General features: G+C 39.5%; 1 protein-coding gene across 1 annotated transcript in view; it reads right to left on the bottom strand.

Moving 5' to 3' along the window:
- THOC1 (THO complex 1) overlaps positions 1–17,299 on the bottom strand; it is a 37,586-nt gene that overhangs the window by 1,850 nt on the left and 18,437 nt on the right. Inside the window, exons 11-18 of the mRNA XM_006079205.4 lie at positions 16,438–16,569; positions 5,646–5,746; positions 4,234–4,300; positions 3,986–4,036; positions 3,828–3,898; positions 3,377–3,472; positions 2,760–2,825; positions 1,020–1,103 (exon numbers count right to left, since the gene is read on the bottom strand). Coding sequence (XP_006079267.3) covers positions 1,020–1,103; positions 2,760–2,825; positions 3,377–3,472; positions 3,828–3,898; positions 3,986–4,036; positions 4,234–4,300; positions 5,646–5,746; positions 16,438–16,569 — 668 coding nt within the window. The remainder of the gene's footprint in view (positions 1–1,019; positions 1,104–2,759; positions 2,826–3,376; positions 3,473–3,827; positions 3,899–3,985; positions 4,037–4,233; positions 4,301–5,645; positions 5,747–16,437; positions 16,570–17,299) is intronic.

The raw sequence follows: 17,299 nt of genomic DNA, 5'->3' as shown, positions 1-17,299 counted from the left end.
CAATCTTGTGATTTATATAGTTATTTATAATTTTTATATTCTTTTCTAGTTAATGTACTTAGTTCACCAGATGAAACTCTACGCTCAGATCAGTAGCTGAAGGCACCATTCTTCTCACTCTGATTGGAGCCCTAAAGAACCTCTCAGCATGCAGTTCACTTACAAGTAGAAACCAGCAGAGTCCGAAGGGGCAGGTTCATATGCAGCAAAAACATTTTAAAAGTTTACAGACATTTAAAGGTCAATTAGTAGGCGTCCAGGACTGGCCAGATGCTGTGTGTGCAGGACAGAAGCCATCTGCCTCACCACTTAGAAGCTACTCAGAGGCTCACTGCTCAGAGTTTCTCTCCTCACTGGCAGTGCTGCCTGCAGCTGTGCGTTTCAGAATGTTTGATAAACCCAACAGATTTCACCATGCTTTTTAAAAAAATTTATAGAACATTTGAACTTTCATTTGCTCAATATCAACCTTGGTGGATAAAAAATGACTCCAAAACTGAAAAGGACACAGCCAATAGCCTAGACCATGAACACCAAGACCAAGAACAGGATCTGCCAGATGCTCCCCTGTGGCAGTAACAGGTGGCAGTAACACGTATGGCAAGAGAAACCTCAGAGACCAGAGAGTGTGTTCCAGAAATAGGTGAGCCACAGAGAGTCTAGAGCACAGATCTGTTTCATTTAAGATTTTCTGCAAGTGATCTGGAAGCCCCCGTGAGGTCTTAGAGTAGCTCGTTATCAGTGGTTGTGGGACATACCGTGAACTGAAGGGGAACAGAGGAAAGAGGTGACAGATGGATTCTAAGGGGATCTCTCCACTCCTGACACAAAGCATCATTCTGAGTTGCTTGTTTGTCAAAATGGGAATGGTCGTTGAAATCAGGACATGGGGTAACATGAAGCTGGCAGATAACCTCACCTAAGAAAAGTACTACTTGTACCAATGGTCTCCCTTAGTGTTCTGATATATATGCAGTGCTTAAGATGGAGGAAATCAGCTCATGAGAAACATCACTTACTTGTATTCACTTTCAACCATGTTTTCAGGGTCTGCCTGTTCAATGGCTTCTTCGAAGAATTCCTCCAAAGTTGGCATGTATTCCCTGGGTGTTAAAATAACTAGTGAAGATCATGTGTGTGCTTAATACTCATAAAATGGAGGCAATAAAGATTCTAGTATTAACCACACTGATTTAATTACAATTAGATTACTTAGGAACTCAGATTTTTAAGGTGACACAAAACTAAACTTCTCAAAGGGGACAGTGGAGGGCAGTGTGGTGCCCCCGATCCCCCCATTGTATCAGTCTGGTCTGGGAGGGGACACAGCGCTGTATACTGTCACGCACGGCAGTGCCGCTGCCACAGAGGGCAGCCCGGGGTTTGAGAGCACTTAAATTTGACCCGCAAGCAGGAGGTTTTCACATCCACATCCGTGGATAAATTTTTTTTGAAACCAGAACCAAAGTGAAATGATGATCAGACAACACAGTTCAACAACTGAGCTTGGTTTAGATTGTCACCATGGTGGCATGATTGACTTTTAATTGCATCTTTCTTGAATTTGTGTTTAGAAATAAAATTTGATACACGCAAGCAAGCAAGACCCAAGAATTTGATGACATATTTGATTAAAAGATGGGTCTCGCCAGAAAGAGACTTAAATTTTGTCATAATGAAACAAGTGACTGTGTTTTCTTTTTTAAAAAGGACATCAAATCTTTATACAATTTTTAAAGGTTATTTTCCATTTACAGTTATTACAAAACATTAACTGTATTCTCTGTGTTGTACAAAATGGCTATAATTTCTTGTTGCTAGAAGATGTACTTGTTTTTTCCAAATTTGCCTGGTCCTTTCTGAGACTGTCATGTTCCTTTCAGTTGCGTATTCTACCTGTTGATTCTTAGTCATGGTAAATCGTTTTAGGTTTGGATGGTGAGCTTATCTTTAGAATCCCTGAGTGGATTAGGTAGAAGATGTGATTTCCCCCTCCCCCTAGAAAAAGCTTTCTGCCATCAGCCTGGGAGTTTTTGGTTCGCCCTCTTAGCTTAGGTTGTTCCTTCACACTGCTGCTGGTAGTGTAAGTTTAAATTCTGAGGCCACATAACAGCAGAGATGGTTATAATTCCTCAGGGAATACCTTTTTCTTTTTGCCCACATCTCAGGTAGGAGTGGATAAGCTCCTTGCTTCCTGTGCCAGTGAGCGAGTCCCTCTTCTTTCCACACTGCCCTTTTTTACAGAGTGTGTTGAGGGCCTCAGCTTTACCCAAGGGCACTCAGTGACCAACCTGCAGGCCTGACGCCTTACTTTCTGTCCTCTGTTGCTATAAAACCCACGTTCTTTGGTTCCCAAAGTGGGACTCAACCTGCACTGCTCCCCAGCTATAAGTAACTGAGCTGCAGTTCTTACTCTGATTTTTCATTCTCCCTTCTTTTGTGAATCCTTCTTTCTTGTGATTTCTACAGTTATTTTATCAGCACCTCTAGGTGTTCTATGGAAAGCTATGTTCTGCTGAGCCGAGTCGTGCCATCCAACCATTTCATCCTGTGTTGTCCCCTTCTCCTCCCGCCTTCAATCTTTCTCAGCATCAGGGTCTTTCCCAATGAGTCACTTCTTCGCATCAGGTGGCCAAAGCCGAAGTCAACCACAATAAATTTTAAAATTTCTTTTGAGCTCTGCTTATAGCTGACAAAAAATTCTATGCTAGTTAACATCTGAGAAAAGCAACACTTCATATGAAACATTTTAAACTTGCCTTGTTTCTGATTTACAGGCTTCCATGTTGTCAGGACAGAGATTCCAAAGCCTTGTTAACTCATCACTACAAAACACACAAAAATAAATATGTTCTTTATGGACACCCTTCTCTTATACGTTAAAGCTATAAAAACAGTTGGAGTAAATAGTGAATTTTGGGGTGGTGATGAGTTTTGATCATTACATTTTGGTATTTAGCAAATTTTCTATATGAGCATATATTTTATTAAGTAATAATAACCATTAACTTCTTTCTAAAATAATCAAATGCAGTATAAAGCAAAGAACAGTAAACTGGAAGGTAGAAGAAATGAAAGGATTATAGTGCCCGGCAACAACCAGAAACGAGACGCATCAACCTAACAGCAAGTGGATTGTCTGACACGAAAATACGGCAGAACCTACAGCCGTGGGTCTTGTAAGCCGGAGACTGAACGGCAGTTGTGTCTGGTGTGAACCCCACGGGCTAATCCGGTGTGGTCTGCTTTAGTCATCTGTGTACATACCAAACACAAGAAACTTGGAAAAACACAAACCTGGAGAGTTCTTATAGCAGTATTTTCACTATGTAAACGCTTCTATGATGATCCCCACTACGGAGCCAGGTTTACTTACTTGCCCATCAGAATTTTTTTGCTGGGCCCTTTGCCCAGGAAGTCCTCCGGCGCTGCTCTTTTCCGTATTGCTCTTGTGGGCTTGCTGTCTGATGTTCTGTGAAAACACAATGAGATTTCAGATGGATGGCAGAGCTGGAACAGTGTTAAACGTACAAGAAAATTTAGTTACTGTTTCTTCCTAAAGTACATGGACGCTTCATATTATCACACTCCTCAGAGAGAAGACAAAAATGCCACACGAGGGGACAAACTACAAGGTGTGGGTACACAGCAAGCATTTTCCCCTCGATAGTGACAGAAGTAAATCAAAGCAGTTGTATCTTTATAGAGTTCAGTTTATACTGTTACTTGAATACATTTACACATGTATGGATGTCATGTAAAATAATCGTGTCAAGCTGTATTCTGAAACGCCTTTCTCATACTGCTTGAAATGAGTATACACTTACCTTTCTTTCACAAAACTTGGGCAGCCTTCATTTTTCCATGAGTTCCAGTTTTCTTCAGTGTTTAATATATGCTGGGGAAAATAAATTACATTTCCATAATGAAGACTTTTGAGAGTTTACTGGGTGCTAAAAAGACTATGTAAATATAAAACACATACCTCTACCATCTTTGAAAATCTTTCTCCATCAGGGGGGTTTTCAGATAGTAGCTGTGATTAGAAAGAATATACTAAGCTTTCAACAACTTTCTGCATCATAGGAGTGGTTGTAGGCAGAGAACCAAGAAGTGTTTGTGGTCTTGTACCTGAGCTTAACTTTATCCTTATTTTCCTATTTGGGGCTGAAACAAAGAAAATTCTAAATTTTCATTTTGTTCAATCATGGGTTTGTTGCATGATGAACTTACTTGATAAACTGATTTTGTAGTATCTTCAATCCAGAGTGATTGCTCATCAGTTAAAACATAGTTTGAACTAGGAAACAAAGCAATAAAAGCATGGTTGAGTTTCAAGAATGTTTATTCAACTTTAAGGTTTATCTACTGTCTGAAACACAAAGCATGTAACAGAGAAGTCAGCTGTACTGTAAACAGCCAAAAATTATCAAAATGAGATCACAAATTGTAAGAGAAAGTTCTTGTATTTTATTCTTTAGAAAGATGGTTGGAATTGAAGCCATTAAAATATATAACGGGGAATAAAACAGTGAATCAAATCTGATTAACTATGAACAGAGCAATGACTGTTTTCTAGAATAGGTTCAATATGGCATAAAAGCCTCAGAGAAAATATTAACATACTCCTCTCCAAGACGCAAATAACTCATACTGTGTTCCTTTCAAACGCATTCTAAATGTAATAAATGAAACCACCAAACCCTAGAGAAGGCTGAAGACAGACCCAGATTGTTAGCAGCTGCCACTGGTTCAGCTCTCACTGTACTAGGCTCCCTGTAGTTTATAGCCATCCAGGGAATACTGATAATGCCAGGATCTAAGAACGTCACATACATAATTCATTAAATTTTCAAAATGAGGAAATGTGCGTATGTTAAACAGACTACAGGGGCTCAAAGCTTAGGTCTGAAGCTTAAATTCAAACCCAGGTCTGCCCCTCGTTTCTACTATGCCATACTACACCTCCACAACAGACAAGGATAAGAACACCTTTGAGTGCTCCCTATGTGTTACCTTAAAATTACAAGTCTGAAAGCTGAAGTGCAGCTAGTGAGTGAGCAAAGTGGGATTCCAAACCAGCAGGAAGAAAGCCACGTTCTTTACACAACTGACACAAGACTGCCCTACACACTTCCAGCTAGTCTCGGGGAGCTCTGCCTCAGGGCCGCGTGGGCCAGAAGGACGGGGCTGCACTACAGGAGGTATGAGACCGACAGCACAGGTCCTGAGCAGGTTTCCTGAAAAGCCCAGGAAACCACAACGCCTCTGTACTTCAAAGATTTATTTAATTTTTTTCAGTTGTAATGTCCTAGACAGTCCCACACCTGGAGAAAAACCATTACTGGCTGAGTTAGCAAATGAGGTTGGGAGAAGTTGTGAGCGAGGTGAGGACTAGCTCCACCCACGACAACTGAGAACTCTGGGATGCCTGGCGCTCTCCAGGAAAGACTGACAGCCTTTTCTCTAAAACGAATTCCTTAGTGTCTTGTATCTTACAAAAGCCCTTGATTATCTAGTTTTCAGGGATGTGAGCCTTACAAATAAAATGAGCCCAGTACATAAAAAAAAGTACATCAAATACATCAACAAGCAATCTTTCTCTGCTGCCGTTTATAAGCCATTTACTACCTATGTTAACTCACCTTTTGAATTTGACCTGCCCCTTGAGATACTGAAATAAAATGAGATACTGCAGCAGGATGTGTCGACGGAAGTTACTGTCACTCAGCTGTAAATCCATCAACTATTCAAAAAACAAGCACAACAGAAAACAGCACATTAAATTCAAACTCTGCCTAAAGGTACAGGAGATGTGCCTACAGAAATGGAAGATTTCAACTCAAAAACCGTGCAGAGAACTCACTGTACGTGCGCCATTACCACACAAGCCCCAGGAGAGTGTAGCAAAGGCTTCGTTTAGAATTCTTAACCAGTTACGCCATGAGATTTATGCCAGTCGTTAACAATGTTCTATCTGTGGTCCTGAGGTCAGAACAAAAGGAGACATAAAAAAGTAAAGGCAAGAAAGAATGACATATAAAGAAATAGTGGCCAAAGGAGGGTCCCCGTGGATAAACAGTGCCAAGAGATGCAGCTCTTTGTAGTCCTAAAAGTGCCTGCAGCAGGGTGGGTGCTCAATAACAAGAAAATGAGAAGACTCAGAAGTGAAGAATCACCCGTAAATAAAACGGATTATTGTATTTTAGAGAAAATCATCACACCTGTATTATCACAGGATCTCCATAAGAAAGGACTTGAAGGTCATTTGAGGAAGCTCTTCAACAACACGGCCACCTAGTGGTCGCCCTGTAGGATGACCTCAGCGATGAAGGCATCTGATCAGTCCCTGGAGGTGGAGGGCAAGCTGCTGCTCTCTGTCCGTCCTCCCCTGCAGTGCCCGCCTCACTTTTACCCTGCTCATGACGGACCTCCTACACACCTGCCCATGCTGTTCTGCCCCTGAGACCTAAAGCAACAGTGGGAGGTTGCCGTCTTCTACAGGAATAACCAGTGAGTCTCCTGACATCCCCTGGAACCTGTCTCCAGCTCCAGGTCCCAAGTTCCTTGGGCAATGCTTCCACCTACTAACCTAGCAGCTGGGCTACACCCTCTCCAGGCAAAGCCATTCTGAGCTAAAGATGAGAACAGTCACTAGCTGGGGCCTGGGGCAGGTGTGCAGAAGGTCATTCACGTGAGCAGATAAAGCAGGCACTGCCGGCAGGGGACGGACAGAGCAAGAGAACAGCCATCCCGGGAGACCTGGTCATGCGGCGGCCAACAATCATTAGCCATATTACTCACCAGCCACTTCTCCAGGGCCGGCTCTTGTTCAAGCAAACCCCATGTCTTTTCTGTTATCATATTAACCATCCCTAACCAGGAAGCTGAATGGCATGCTCACAGCCTTCCCTTCCTCCAGTGCTGGATGACTCTGTATCTCCACCTGGGCTCTCAGTTCCCTGACCTAAACTCCACTGACCGTCACCGCCCCTTCCACTTGGTCCCCCACTACCACAGCCCCAGCCAGGCCTGGCCGTCACTCACAGACGCCCCAGCTCTGAAATCTTTACTCACGAGCTCCTATCCAGGACGTCTGCCACTCAACTGCCCAATGTACTTAATATTTGGACTTAATTGAGAACTTATGTTTCTTGAACCCTTACTTTCTGCATATCTCTAAGTCTCATCCTGTTTTTACTCTAACCCTATTGCAGTCTAAAGGGTCAGGAAACGTTTCCTTAGAGCGCCAGAGAGTAAATACTTTAGGCTATGTGAGCCAAAAGGCATGTGATGGATAGTATGCAGGTACTTAATGTAAACATGTAAATGTTAAAAAACAAGCAGGAAGTGGGCCAGATGTGGCCTGTGAGCTACAGTCAAGGGACCCCTGCTCTAGACCACATGGTCTAGCTCTTCAATCACCATCTTGCCAACTTCTTTGACACCCTCGTCCCATACTTATGTCACATCTACCAGGCAAAAGGGCAACTTGGATCAAACCAACTGTTGGTCATCTTCTCTATCCTGATAAACACTGAGGCTCCCCATCGAGGGTGCAGGTAGAACTGCTTCAAAGAAAATACAGATCTCACAGCCATGCAGATGGAACCACCACTGTGCTACTGTCTCCAGTTTAGAAGTCTCCCTGATCTCTAATCAGCATCTTCACCCTTCAAGGCTTCTCCACAGCGACTATTTCAACCCCTGCACTTAGCAGAATACTACTTGCTACCCAGCCCTCTCGCTCTCAGAGCGTAACCACCTCTACCTTAAACGAGGAGGAAAAACTCACTCAACTGGATGTTTCCACCGCACCCACATCCTCGTTTGCCTCGTTCCTCTGCCACAATATCACCACTGAAGCTGATCCTTCTGTCTGGATGTCCCATCAGTAACTACCCTGGTGCTTGTCTTCAACCCTTTTTTCTTTCCCACTGAGCATTTAATAACTTCTCTCAAAAAGATCCCACAGCCTCACCTCCTCCCTGAAGAGCAAAGCTTCTTGAAAGAACTGGCTACATTCAATGCTCCCATCCAGCCCTCCCATCCAGCCCTCAGCCTGCCACAACCCGTGGGGCACTGCGTCACCAACCCACAGGAAATGTTTTCGTCAAGATCACCAATGACTTACTTGTTACATCCAGTGAACACTCTTCATAGTCCTCATCCTGCCTGATATGCTCGGCTTCCATGAAGTCACATCTTTCTAGTTTTCCTCCAATGCTCAATCTTTCTTCCTCTCCTCTCCTTTCTTCCTTCTCTCTCAAGTGCAGATTTTCTTTAGGATTTGGTTTGATGCATTTTTCTCCTTCTAGTCTACACTCTTTTTAAATTACCACATATAAGCTGTTAACCAAACTATATACCAGATCTATACTTTCATCTCGCTCAGCTCCAGATCTGTGTCATCAAGAAGCTACTTCACACCTCATCTGAATGTCCCACTGACTATCGATCAGATTTTCCGTCCAAAATAACACACACCAATTTCCCCCAACAAAGCCTACTTTTCTCCAGTGTTGGCTAATTCACGGAGAGGCTCCACCATTCACCTATTTGCCTAAACTACTCCAGGAAGACTTCCTGGAAAAAGAGCAACCATGAACCACAGGAGCAAATCTCAAGTTGGAGCACATATATGAGAAGACAGACACAGGAGGAACAAAGGCTGAGGCAAGACCCTGAGGAGTGCAGTCTGGAACCCCTGGCTTGAAGAAACAGGCAGTTTACGAACTTTTCATCTACCTTGAACTTTAAAAAATCATCTTTTCCACATTTACTTTTTATGTTGGATGATACGTTTTTTAAAAATAAAAACAACAGATTGAAAACAGGAGTCAACAAGACACTGAATCAGATGGAAAAGACTAGTTTGATCATTTAAACAAACTGCTTCACAGTATCCTTAAGAAAACAAGGCCTCAACAAGTTAAAATGACCCCTCAAGGTCACACAGCAGTTAGTAAGAGGTAAAACTGAAACACTCAATTGTATTCTTTCTTCCACAATATACACTTTCTAGTTCTACTTTTCTTCAGTTATTTTAGAAATGACACATTTACATGATGCAATGGGTCAAATATTTTTGTGTTGTCTTTGTTTTGTGAATAAAGGGCCGTTTATTGGCCTTAGTTTTTACTGCACCTCTTAGGCTCAGGCCTCAGCCTTCCTGATTATCCTAAACCTAAAAAGGCTCAGGCCACTCTTAGCTATCCTTATGTGCCTTTCTGTCAATAAATTGTACACATAAAAAATATCCCTTTCTGCACATTTGAAAATTTTGATAATAAGAAAATTAAAAAGCAAAACAGTACCCCTTGTAAAACTAAACTGAAATATGAAATCTTCCATTTCTGTTACTTTAATACAAAATACTTAAAAATATCTTTGCTAGAAAACAAAATATTAAGAGCATTTTCTTTGATCAAATTCTTAATTTGTTACTTAATCTGACAAATTAGTTAAGATATTAACTAACATATCAGATCAAAATACCTAATTTTCAAATTATGGAGTATTTCTTAAAATTCAAAAAGGCACAGTTAAGTAATACAACATTCATGTCTCACGATCCAGTTGCATATCAAATCCTAATGTTCTTACTTGTTCCACGTTTGTTAAAGAAACAGAATATCATCGAACTGCTGACGCCCCTCTAGACGCTCCTTTCACTCTGGCAAGCACTGCCATGTATTTGGTGTTGATGATTCTAACGCATGTACTATTATAGATACGACGTATCAATAAATATCAAGGTGTTTTGCATGTTTTCAAACTATACTACAAGCATTACTCTGCAAAAAGCTGTTTCATACATTATTTTTGACATGTACAGCTTAATACATGGAGCTCTAGTTCAGGGGTTGGCAAATTTCTGTTAAGGGTCCGCCTGTAAATTCTCTGAGGCTTTGTGGCGGTGCCATCTTCACCACGACTGCTTCTTTCTGCTGTCGCTGGCAGAGCAGCACAGACAGCACGTTAAGAAGTGTGGCCGGGAGTCAGAAATGCTTATTAGAGCAACGTGCGGCGAGCAGTGTGCTGACCCCTGTTCCAAGTCAGCCATTTTCGGTGCTTTATAAACTCAATGGGATAAAATTTACCACAGTTTACCACCCACCCAGTCTTCTACTTATGAACATTTGGTAATTCCCACATTTTCACTCACAAACACACAGGTTACAATCAATGAGTCTTTTGTGTGATTCTTTAGGGCCTACTTCTTAGAAAAGAAGTTTTCACTTTGCTCTTTGTTATAAAATTGCTCTGCAAAGTGGCTGTTTTCAATTTATACTCAACGAGCGGAGAAGGAAATGGCAACCCACTCCAGTGTTCTTGCCTGGAGAATCCCAGGGACGGGGGAGCCTGGTGGGCTGCCGTCTATGGGGTCGCACAGAGTCGGACACGACTGACGCGACTCAGCAGCAGCAGCAGCAGTGGTGTGTGCACTAGCTCTCTGGTCCCCCCAGTTCTGTCAATTTATTTTTTGTTAGGATATTTAAATTTTGCCAATTTGTTGTGTGAAGTGATTATCTCATCATTTAAGTTTCTTTAGCTACTACAGATGTTTATCATCCTTTCTAAGCTCATTGGACTTCCCTGGTGGCTCAGACGGTAAAGCGTCTGCCTACAGTGCAGGAGACCTGGGTTCGATCCCTGGGTCAGGAAGATCCTCTGGAGAAGGAAGTGGCAACCCACTCCAGTACTCTTGCCTGGAAAATCCTATGGATGGAGGAGCGTAGTAGGCTGCAGTTCATGGGGTTGCAAAGAGTCGGACACAACTGCGCGACTTGACTTCACTTCACAGCTCATTAGCTATGCAGGTTCCTATATCTCTAAGTTACTTGTTCACACCATCTTTCCAGTTTTCCATGTAGCTGTGTTTTTGTCAAAGGAATGTTCAGGATAGTAATCTTTCTTGGTTCTGGAGGTGGTGAATACCTTCTCCTAGTTTGTGGCTTGTCTTTCCATGCTGTCTAGTTCTAGTTCTTTTTTCTTCTTAATACCTGTACTGATACTTACTCTCTGTTTTAATTATTAGACCTTTATAGGTCTTAATATCTGTCTGACAGGGCAACTGTTCCCACCTTCCTCTAAATTTTCCTAGTCACTCTTGGAGTTTGCTTTTCCATAAAAGTATTAAGATCAACTATTCAAGTTCCTTTAAAGAGCCTGTTTGGATTTGATTCAAAACACACTGGATTTATGGACATATTTGGAGAGGAGCAGCACTGGGTCTTCCTATCTATAAATGTCATCAGGCCTCTTCATTTTTATCATTTTCTCCATGAAGATCTCTCCCAGGTACTAGTGTTCACTGCAGTTTTAAACAACATTTTGTTAACAGGAACACTATTGATGTTTTCCTTTTGTTAACTTTGCTTAATCTTCCTCAACTGAAACAAGTCTGTTGGTTCTCTCAGATTTTCTTTGTAGACAATTCTATCGCCTTCAAATACAGACAGTGCAGTCTTTTCTCACCGAGGCATACAACTCTCATTTCTTTTCTGTTTTCTCTTACTGAAATGACTAGGTCCTCCATTACAGCACTGAGCAGAAGTATGGTTGGCAGACATCCATGTCTTGTTCTTGAAATTACTGAGAATTCTTTTGAATTCCTTTCTCATTTGTTTTTGTAATAAGCACTAGTTATTATTTAGTCTTTATTTTTAAAAAATAACCAGTTGATTAGTTTTTACAATATATTTTTATCTCTATTCATAAGTGAAATTGATATATACATTTTTTTTCTTGTTCTGTCCTTATCGTGATTTCATTTAAAAGTTACATTAATCTTATATAAGATTAGGTTGCTTTTCCTTTATTCCTTGAGGTACTGATAATATCTACCTAAAAAAATTGAGGCCTGATGTAATTTGAAAGGTGTCACTTTGGTTACTATTTCCTTGTTCTATGTTTATTCTGGGTTTTAATTTCTTTGTGAATCCATTGTGGCAATTAATTATTCTATGAAATTACTATTTCATTAGATCTAAAAATACAGCAGTTCAGAATATAGTCTCTTACACATTTTATTGTCTCTTGACTTCCAATTACTCCTATTTTATTGCTAATGTTTATTGGTACCTTTTTATTTTTTCCTTGGTCAGGCTTGTTCTATGAGAACTGTTACAATTCTTTTTATAAAATTTTTCTTTTCAAGCTTTTGGTTTTGCTATGTTCTATAGCTTCTTATATTTCATTAATTTGTGCTATTATCTACTTCTCTCAAGGCTTATTCTGTATCTTTTTGAGCTTATTAAATTCTCAGTCGTTCTTTCTTAAATTTTTCATTAGTGCAATATTTTTCAATATTTCAAGTAATATTTTTACCTCTCACTTTGTGACTCACACACATGACATAAAATACTTCCAATCTGCTGTATAACATATTTATAACAAATTTAGAATTTCCATTGTGATTTCTTCTTTAATTCCTGGAGAATGCTTTTCATGTTTCCATATATTCACATCTTTTAAAACTATCCTTTTCATAGTTCTAAGTTAATTGCCCTGTGGCCAGAGAATGTGTGTATTCTGCACAACAGGAAATCTCTGAAATATGCTGAGATGTCCTTTATGACCTAGTATACAAATTTTGTGAACATTCCATGTGTACTCAAAACATTATCTCTACTTGTATACAAGTTTCCACATATACATCAGGATTATTTTTTTTATTATGCAAACCTATCATATACCTGTTAATCTTGGTCTCCCTGAACCATCGGGTACTCAAGTTCATTACTGCTAAAATCTTCCATCTACCTACTTATCTTTAGTTTGCTCAACCCATCAGTTTTTGATGAAGGCACTTAAAATATCCCACTATCACTGTGGACCTGCCAATTTCTCATATTGTTTGAAGTTTTTCCTGATATATTTTGAGGGTATATTCTTAAGTGCAAGTAAGTGTATGATATCTTCTTGGTGGCTCATTCTTTTAATATGTATTCCTTCATCCTGCTGCTGCTAAGTCACTTCAGTCATGTCCGACTCTGTGCAACCCCATAGATGGCAGCCCACCAGGCTCCCCTGTCCCTGGGATTCTCCAGGCAAGAACACTGGAGTGGGTATATTCCTTCATCCTACTTAACATTTTTTGCCTTAAATTTTATTTGTATTTATGTAGCTTTGTTTTTGTTGGTATTTGCCTGGTATGTCTCTTTCCACCCTAATACTTCAACTTTTTTGATCAGTTTTTACTTATATACATCCTCCGTGGATGCAAATTATTATGCATGTGCTCTATATTCCAGTTGTTAAATTTCTCTTGTGATCTCTCTTCCACACAAGTTTAAAGCTTCTTAGGTCTATTTTTATTGCTTCTTAATGCAAACCAATGGAATTACAAAGCTTAGCTAATCAAACTAGAAGGGTAAGATTATAAAAGGCAAATCTCTTTAAAAGGAAACCACTATTCCCGGGAAGACAAACCAACAGCCATCTAGCACACGAATCTGTGATTTTCTCTTGGGCCTTTGGTGATGTGGGCTTCTCCCTGCCTTATCTGAGCTAGTTTAGAATGTTTCCTTTACTTCAAATAAGAGTGCTTGGATATAATCTCCAGTTTGCCTAATAATTTGGTAAAAATAATATATCAACTTTAATATTAATTTTTTTCTGTTGATTGATTAGCCTTTGCTTTTCTGTGAAAGCCCATGGACTTGTTTGTCAGGGAGTAGGGAACAGGACAGCAGTCTTTCTGATATAAAAGTAGTACTGCTGTAGGAGCTGCCTATTTCTCAATTAAAAAAATGAGTATACTGTATAAAACTGATCAACTGTGTATCTTGAGAGATTTCAAGGAAAATATAACCTCTCTCAAGTGTACTACAGTTCTTTCTTAAATTGTTTAAAGGGACCACCGAGTTCCTACATAATTCTGGGAAGTTGTTCAAGTGGCAGTGACCACCCTCGTTGTGAATGTTTCTTTTCAAATGCCTGTCTTCACTTATAAATATACTGACTTAGGTCTTTGTGTAAATCCTGACTATGTAGTGCTCTCATTTCTCGAGGAGCTAACATTTTTAATGGTTCTTTTGGTATCGTTATTATTAATTTCTATTACTCTGGCTAGTAACATAGTCACAATGGGTCATTTCTCATTCCAGCTTTATTCTTATCTTTATATCAATTAACCAGTCCTCTCTGCCAATTCTTTTAGAGTTTGTTCTTCTTTAGAATTAGGCTCCAGATCCAGAGCCTACATTGGCAGGGTGTTTTTTTCTTAAACCCTATCTTTAGTCATGGCTGCTTGGCAGCCCCAAAGAATTTACTCTCTTGTTTCCATAACTATGGCTTGACTCACACATGGAAGGGATTCTAAAAACAAGAAAGAATGATGAGTATGCCCTAAACTTTCCACTATGTTCACTGATATTCATGGAGCTGTCCTGCATCAGACCCAGAGTACAAGAGTGTTACAAGAAAGACGGCAGCTCAGGCCCCCCACCTTGAGGACCGTTTCAAGTTGGTTTTATTTCATGTACTGAATAAAGGTTTAGTAATTGTGTTTGCCTTCTCAGATGAGTGGAAGCACACTCATACGTTAAAACTGGCATGAGTGTCAGCAAAAGTCTTCGAACAAACTGCAGTTAGTAAAACTCTAAAGGTTCATCAATGCCTGCACTGTATGCTGGAAATACATGGGGAAAATATGAAGATTGCACAAGAAGGGTTCTATGCTGAAATTTAAGATAAACTTGCTGCCTAACAGCAAGACATCACTCCTTACATTCTTTGCTGCAATTCTCTGTGCCTTTTTTTCTTTCCATACTGTAAAGCTTTAGTCTTCTAAAAGCTGCTTTTACCTGTCATAATATTACCTAATGGGATTCCAGTGCTTAACCTGGAGAGCTCATGCTGTCTGCACTGGTGAAAATGCTCACAGTCAGTAAAGGAGACACTGTTCTAGATAGATAGGTTTTTTTTTGTTGTTTTTTTTTCTCAGCAGAAATATTTCTCCCCTGCTTTCTGGTACCTATTGTTGATATCTGTTAGGACTCTGTTCCAGTATATTTGTGGGGTTTTTTCCCCCCTCCCCTCTTTGGTGGCCTATTTAAGGTTTTCTCTTTATACTCGTAGGTAACAGCATAATGTACTGAAGTATGGATTCATCTTTCTTTATCCTGCTTGGCAGCTGCAGCACGCTTTCAATGTGAGAACTTGGGACTTCCTTCAGTCCCTTAGTTTTTCCACCATTCTCTCCCTTCTGTTCTTTGGAAATCCTCCTTAAATATATGCTGGAATTTCTCAGTCTATCTTCCATGGCTCCTAACTGCTTTCAGGTTAGCAAAAAAATCTGTCTCTTTGTGCTGTGTTTTCGGTGAACTTCTCATCACTCACTCTCTTGTCATCTATGTCCAATCTATTGTTCAATTCTATGTGCTATGCTTTCAATGATCATATTTGACTCTCAAGTAGCTGTCATATTAAACTGTTCTATTTCATTTCTGCTCAAATTTTTCAGTTTCACAATTTCCTATTCTCAAAGGATGTTCTATTGTCAGTGATCTCTTTGATCATCCAAAACATACATATTTTAAACTTCTGGAACATATACATCAATAGTTGATTTTGTTGGTGATCTTTCTTAGCACTGGATTTCGGAATTCATCAGAGAGTTCTGAATGAAAGGACAGCCTTTGGCAGAAGAATGGTAATATCTATCTTAGCTTCTTTTCAAAAACAGGTTAATTTCTACCCCAGTCTCTGGCTTCAAGCAGGTGAATGTGGCTCTGGCTGCTCGTCTCACATGGAACCCACCTGGTCTCACTCATAGCCAAACCCTTGGGTGCCACCACCTGCTTGGAATATAGAATCCAGGAGGCCCAAGGCTTTCTTTTCACTTACTACTTGGCAGTTTTGGTCCATGAAGATATTCATCCAGCTTTGGATAAGGAAGCCCAGCTTTGTCTTTGTGGTTTTCTTTTTATATTTTACCTATCATTGCTATGTGTTTGGAGCAAAAGAAGTGAGCTGAAACAAACTCAATGTGCCATCCTGACTAGAAATTTACACAATCCCTTAGCGTTATAACTGAAAAAAACTTACTTATTAAACTGTATAAATAAAATTAGCAGGGAATTTTAAAACCCCTTGTTTGTACCTAAATGGAAAATTAATTACAAAATATTTTCATAAATGCAAATTAAATCCTAACTTAAGGTTCAAATATATGTACTTGAAAGTAACTAAAACCCACTTATCCTAAAGTAAATTTACAAAACAGACAATGCAGAACAATTTCGTTTACCTTTGAAATCAGTCTTACTTCTACAAGAAAAAAACAGGACTCTCAAACTAACATTTACCAGTTTTAACAAAAAATAAAGTCAGAAACTTCTCTACTGTATTTAACTTACAAGGGTATCAGCTAAATAATAAAAACAAAAATATTTCTTACTGTGCTTCGTGAAAAAAGGAGATTCATACCTTTTCACTTGTTAAAAATTTTGCAAAATATACATGCTCTCCTCCTGTTTTCAATTCTTCCATCTTTTTCCTTGAGGCCTGAGTATCATCTAATTTATAACTCTTAAAAACAGCTAGGACTTCTTCAGAATACTGCAAAATAAAAATACAAATTAATTTGGCACCGTTGCGCAATCACTTGCTTAGTGCTTCTCTATATCAAAATAATCTGTAATTTATTCCCAGTTAACCATATATGTATACTGAAGGCACATTAAGGAAGAAAAATTATGACAGCAAAATAGGATAAAACTATTCTGTGTGAGATTTTATGGTTATTCTAAAACTAGGAATACACTCTCTACTTCTGAAGATATGTGATTTCTTAAGTAGTATGTGTAAGGAGAAAACAGAGAAGGGAAAGTTTTGAGAGAATAAAGAGATTTGTCAGTAAAGTTAGCTGTCTAATCAGCAGTGGGAACTCTCAAGCCTCTTCTGTGCTAAAGACAGCAACCAAATGAAAACATGACGTCAAACCCTATCCAGCCGAGGGACAATTCCAAGTGACTTCTCACTTACTATTTAATCTCAATTTGGACAGTTATAGGGAAAAAAAAAAGTACTGCATATAAAATAAAAACTTTATTGCATATAACACTTTAAAAAGTAACACAGAATACACACTATTCTACTTTTAAAAGCTATACCTATTAACTTTAGATTCTGATTACAACAAAAAGGACAAAATGACCTTTAAGTAGCCAAGAAAAGAAATACAGAGAATTCTTTAAAAAAAAAAAAGTTAGCAAAATTTTCCTGCAGAAGTCAGACAGCAAATATTTTAGACCATATGTCTCATCAAATGGTCTCAACTACAAAAGTC

Source organism: Bubalus bubalis, chromosome 22 (assembly GCF_019923935.1).
Source record: "Bubalus bubalis isolate 160015118507 breed Murrah chromosome 22, NDDB_SH_1, whole genome shotgun sequence".
Taxonomy (NCBI): Eukaryota; Metazoa; Chordata; class Mammalia; order Artiodactyla; family Bovidae; genus Bubalus; species Bubalus bubalis.
The sequence above is the reverse complement of the archived record's forward strand: the minus strand, read 5'-3'. Positions and strand labels throughout refer to the sequence as shown.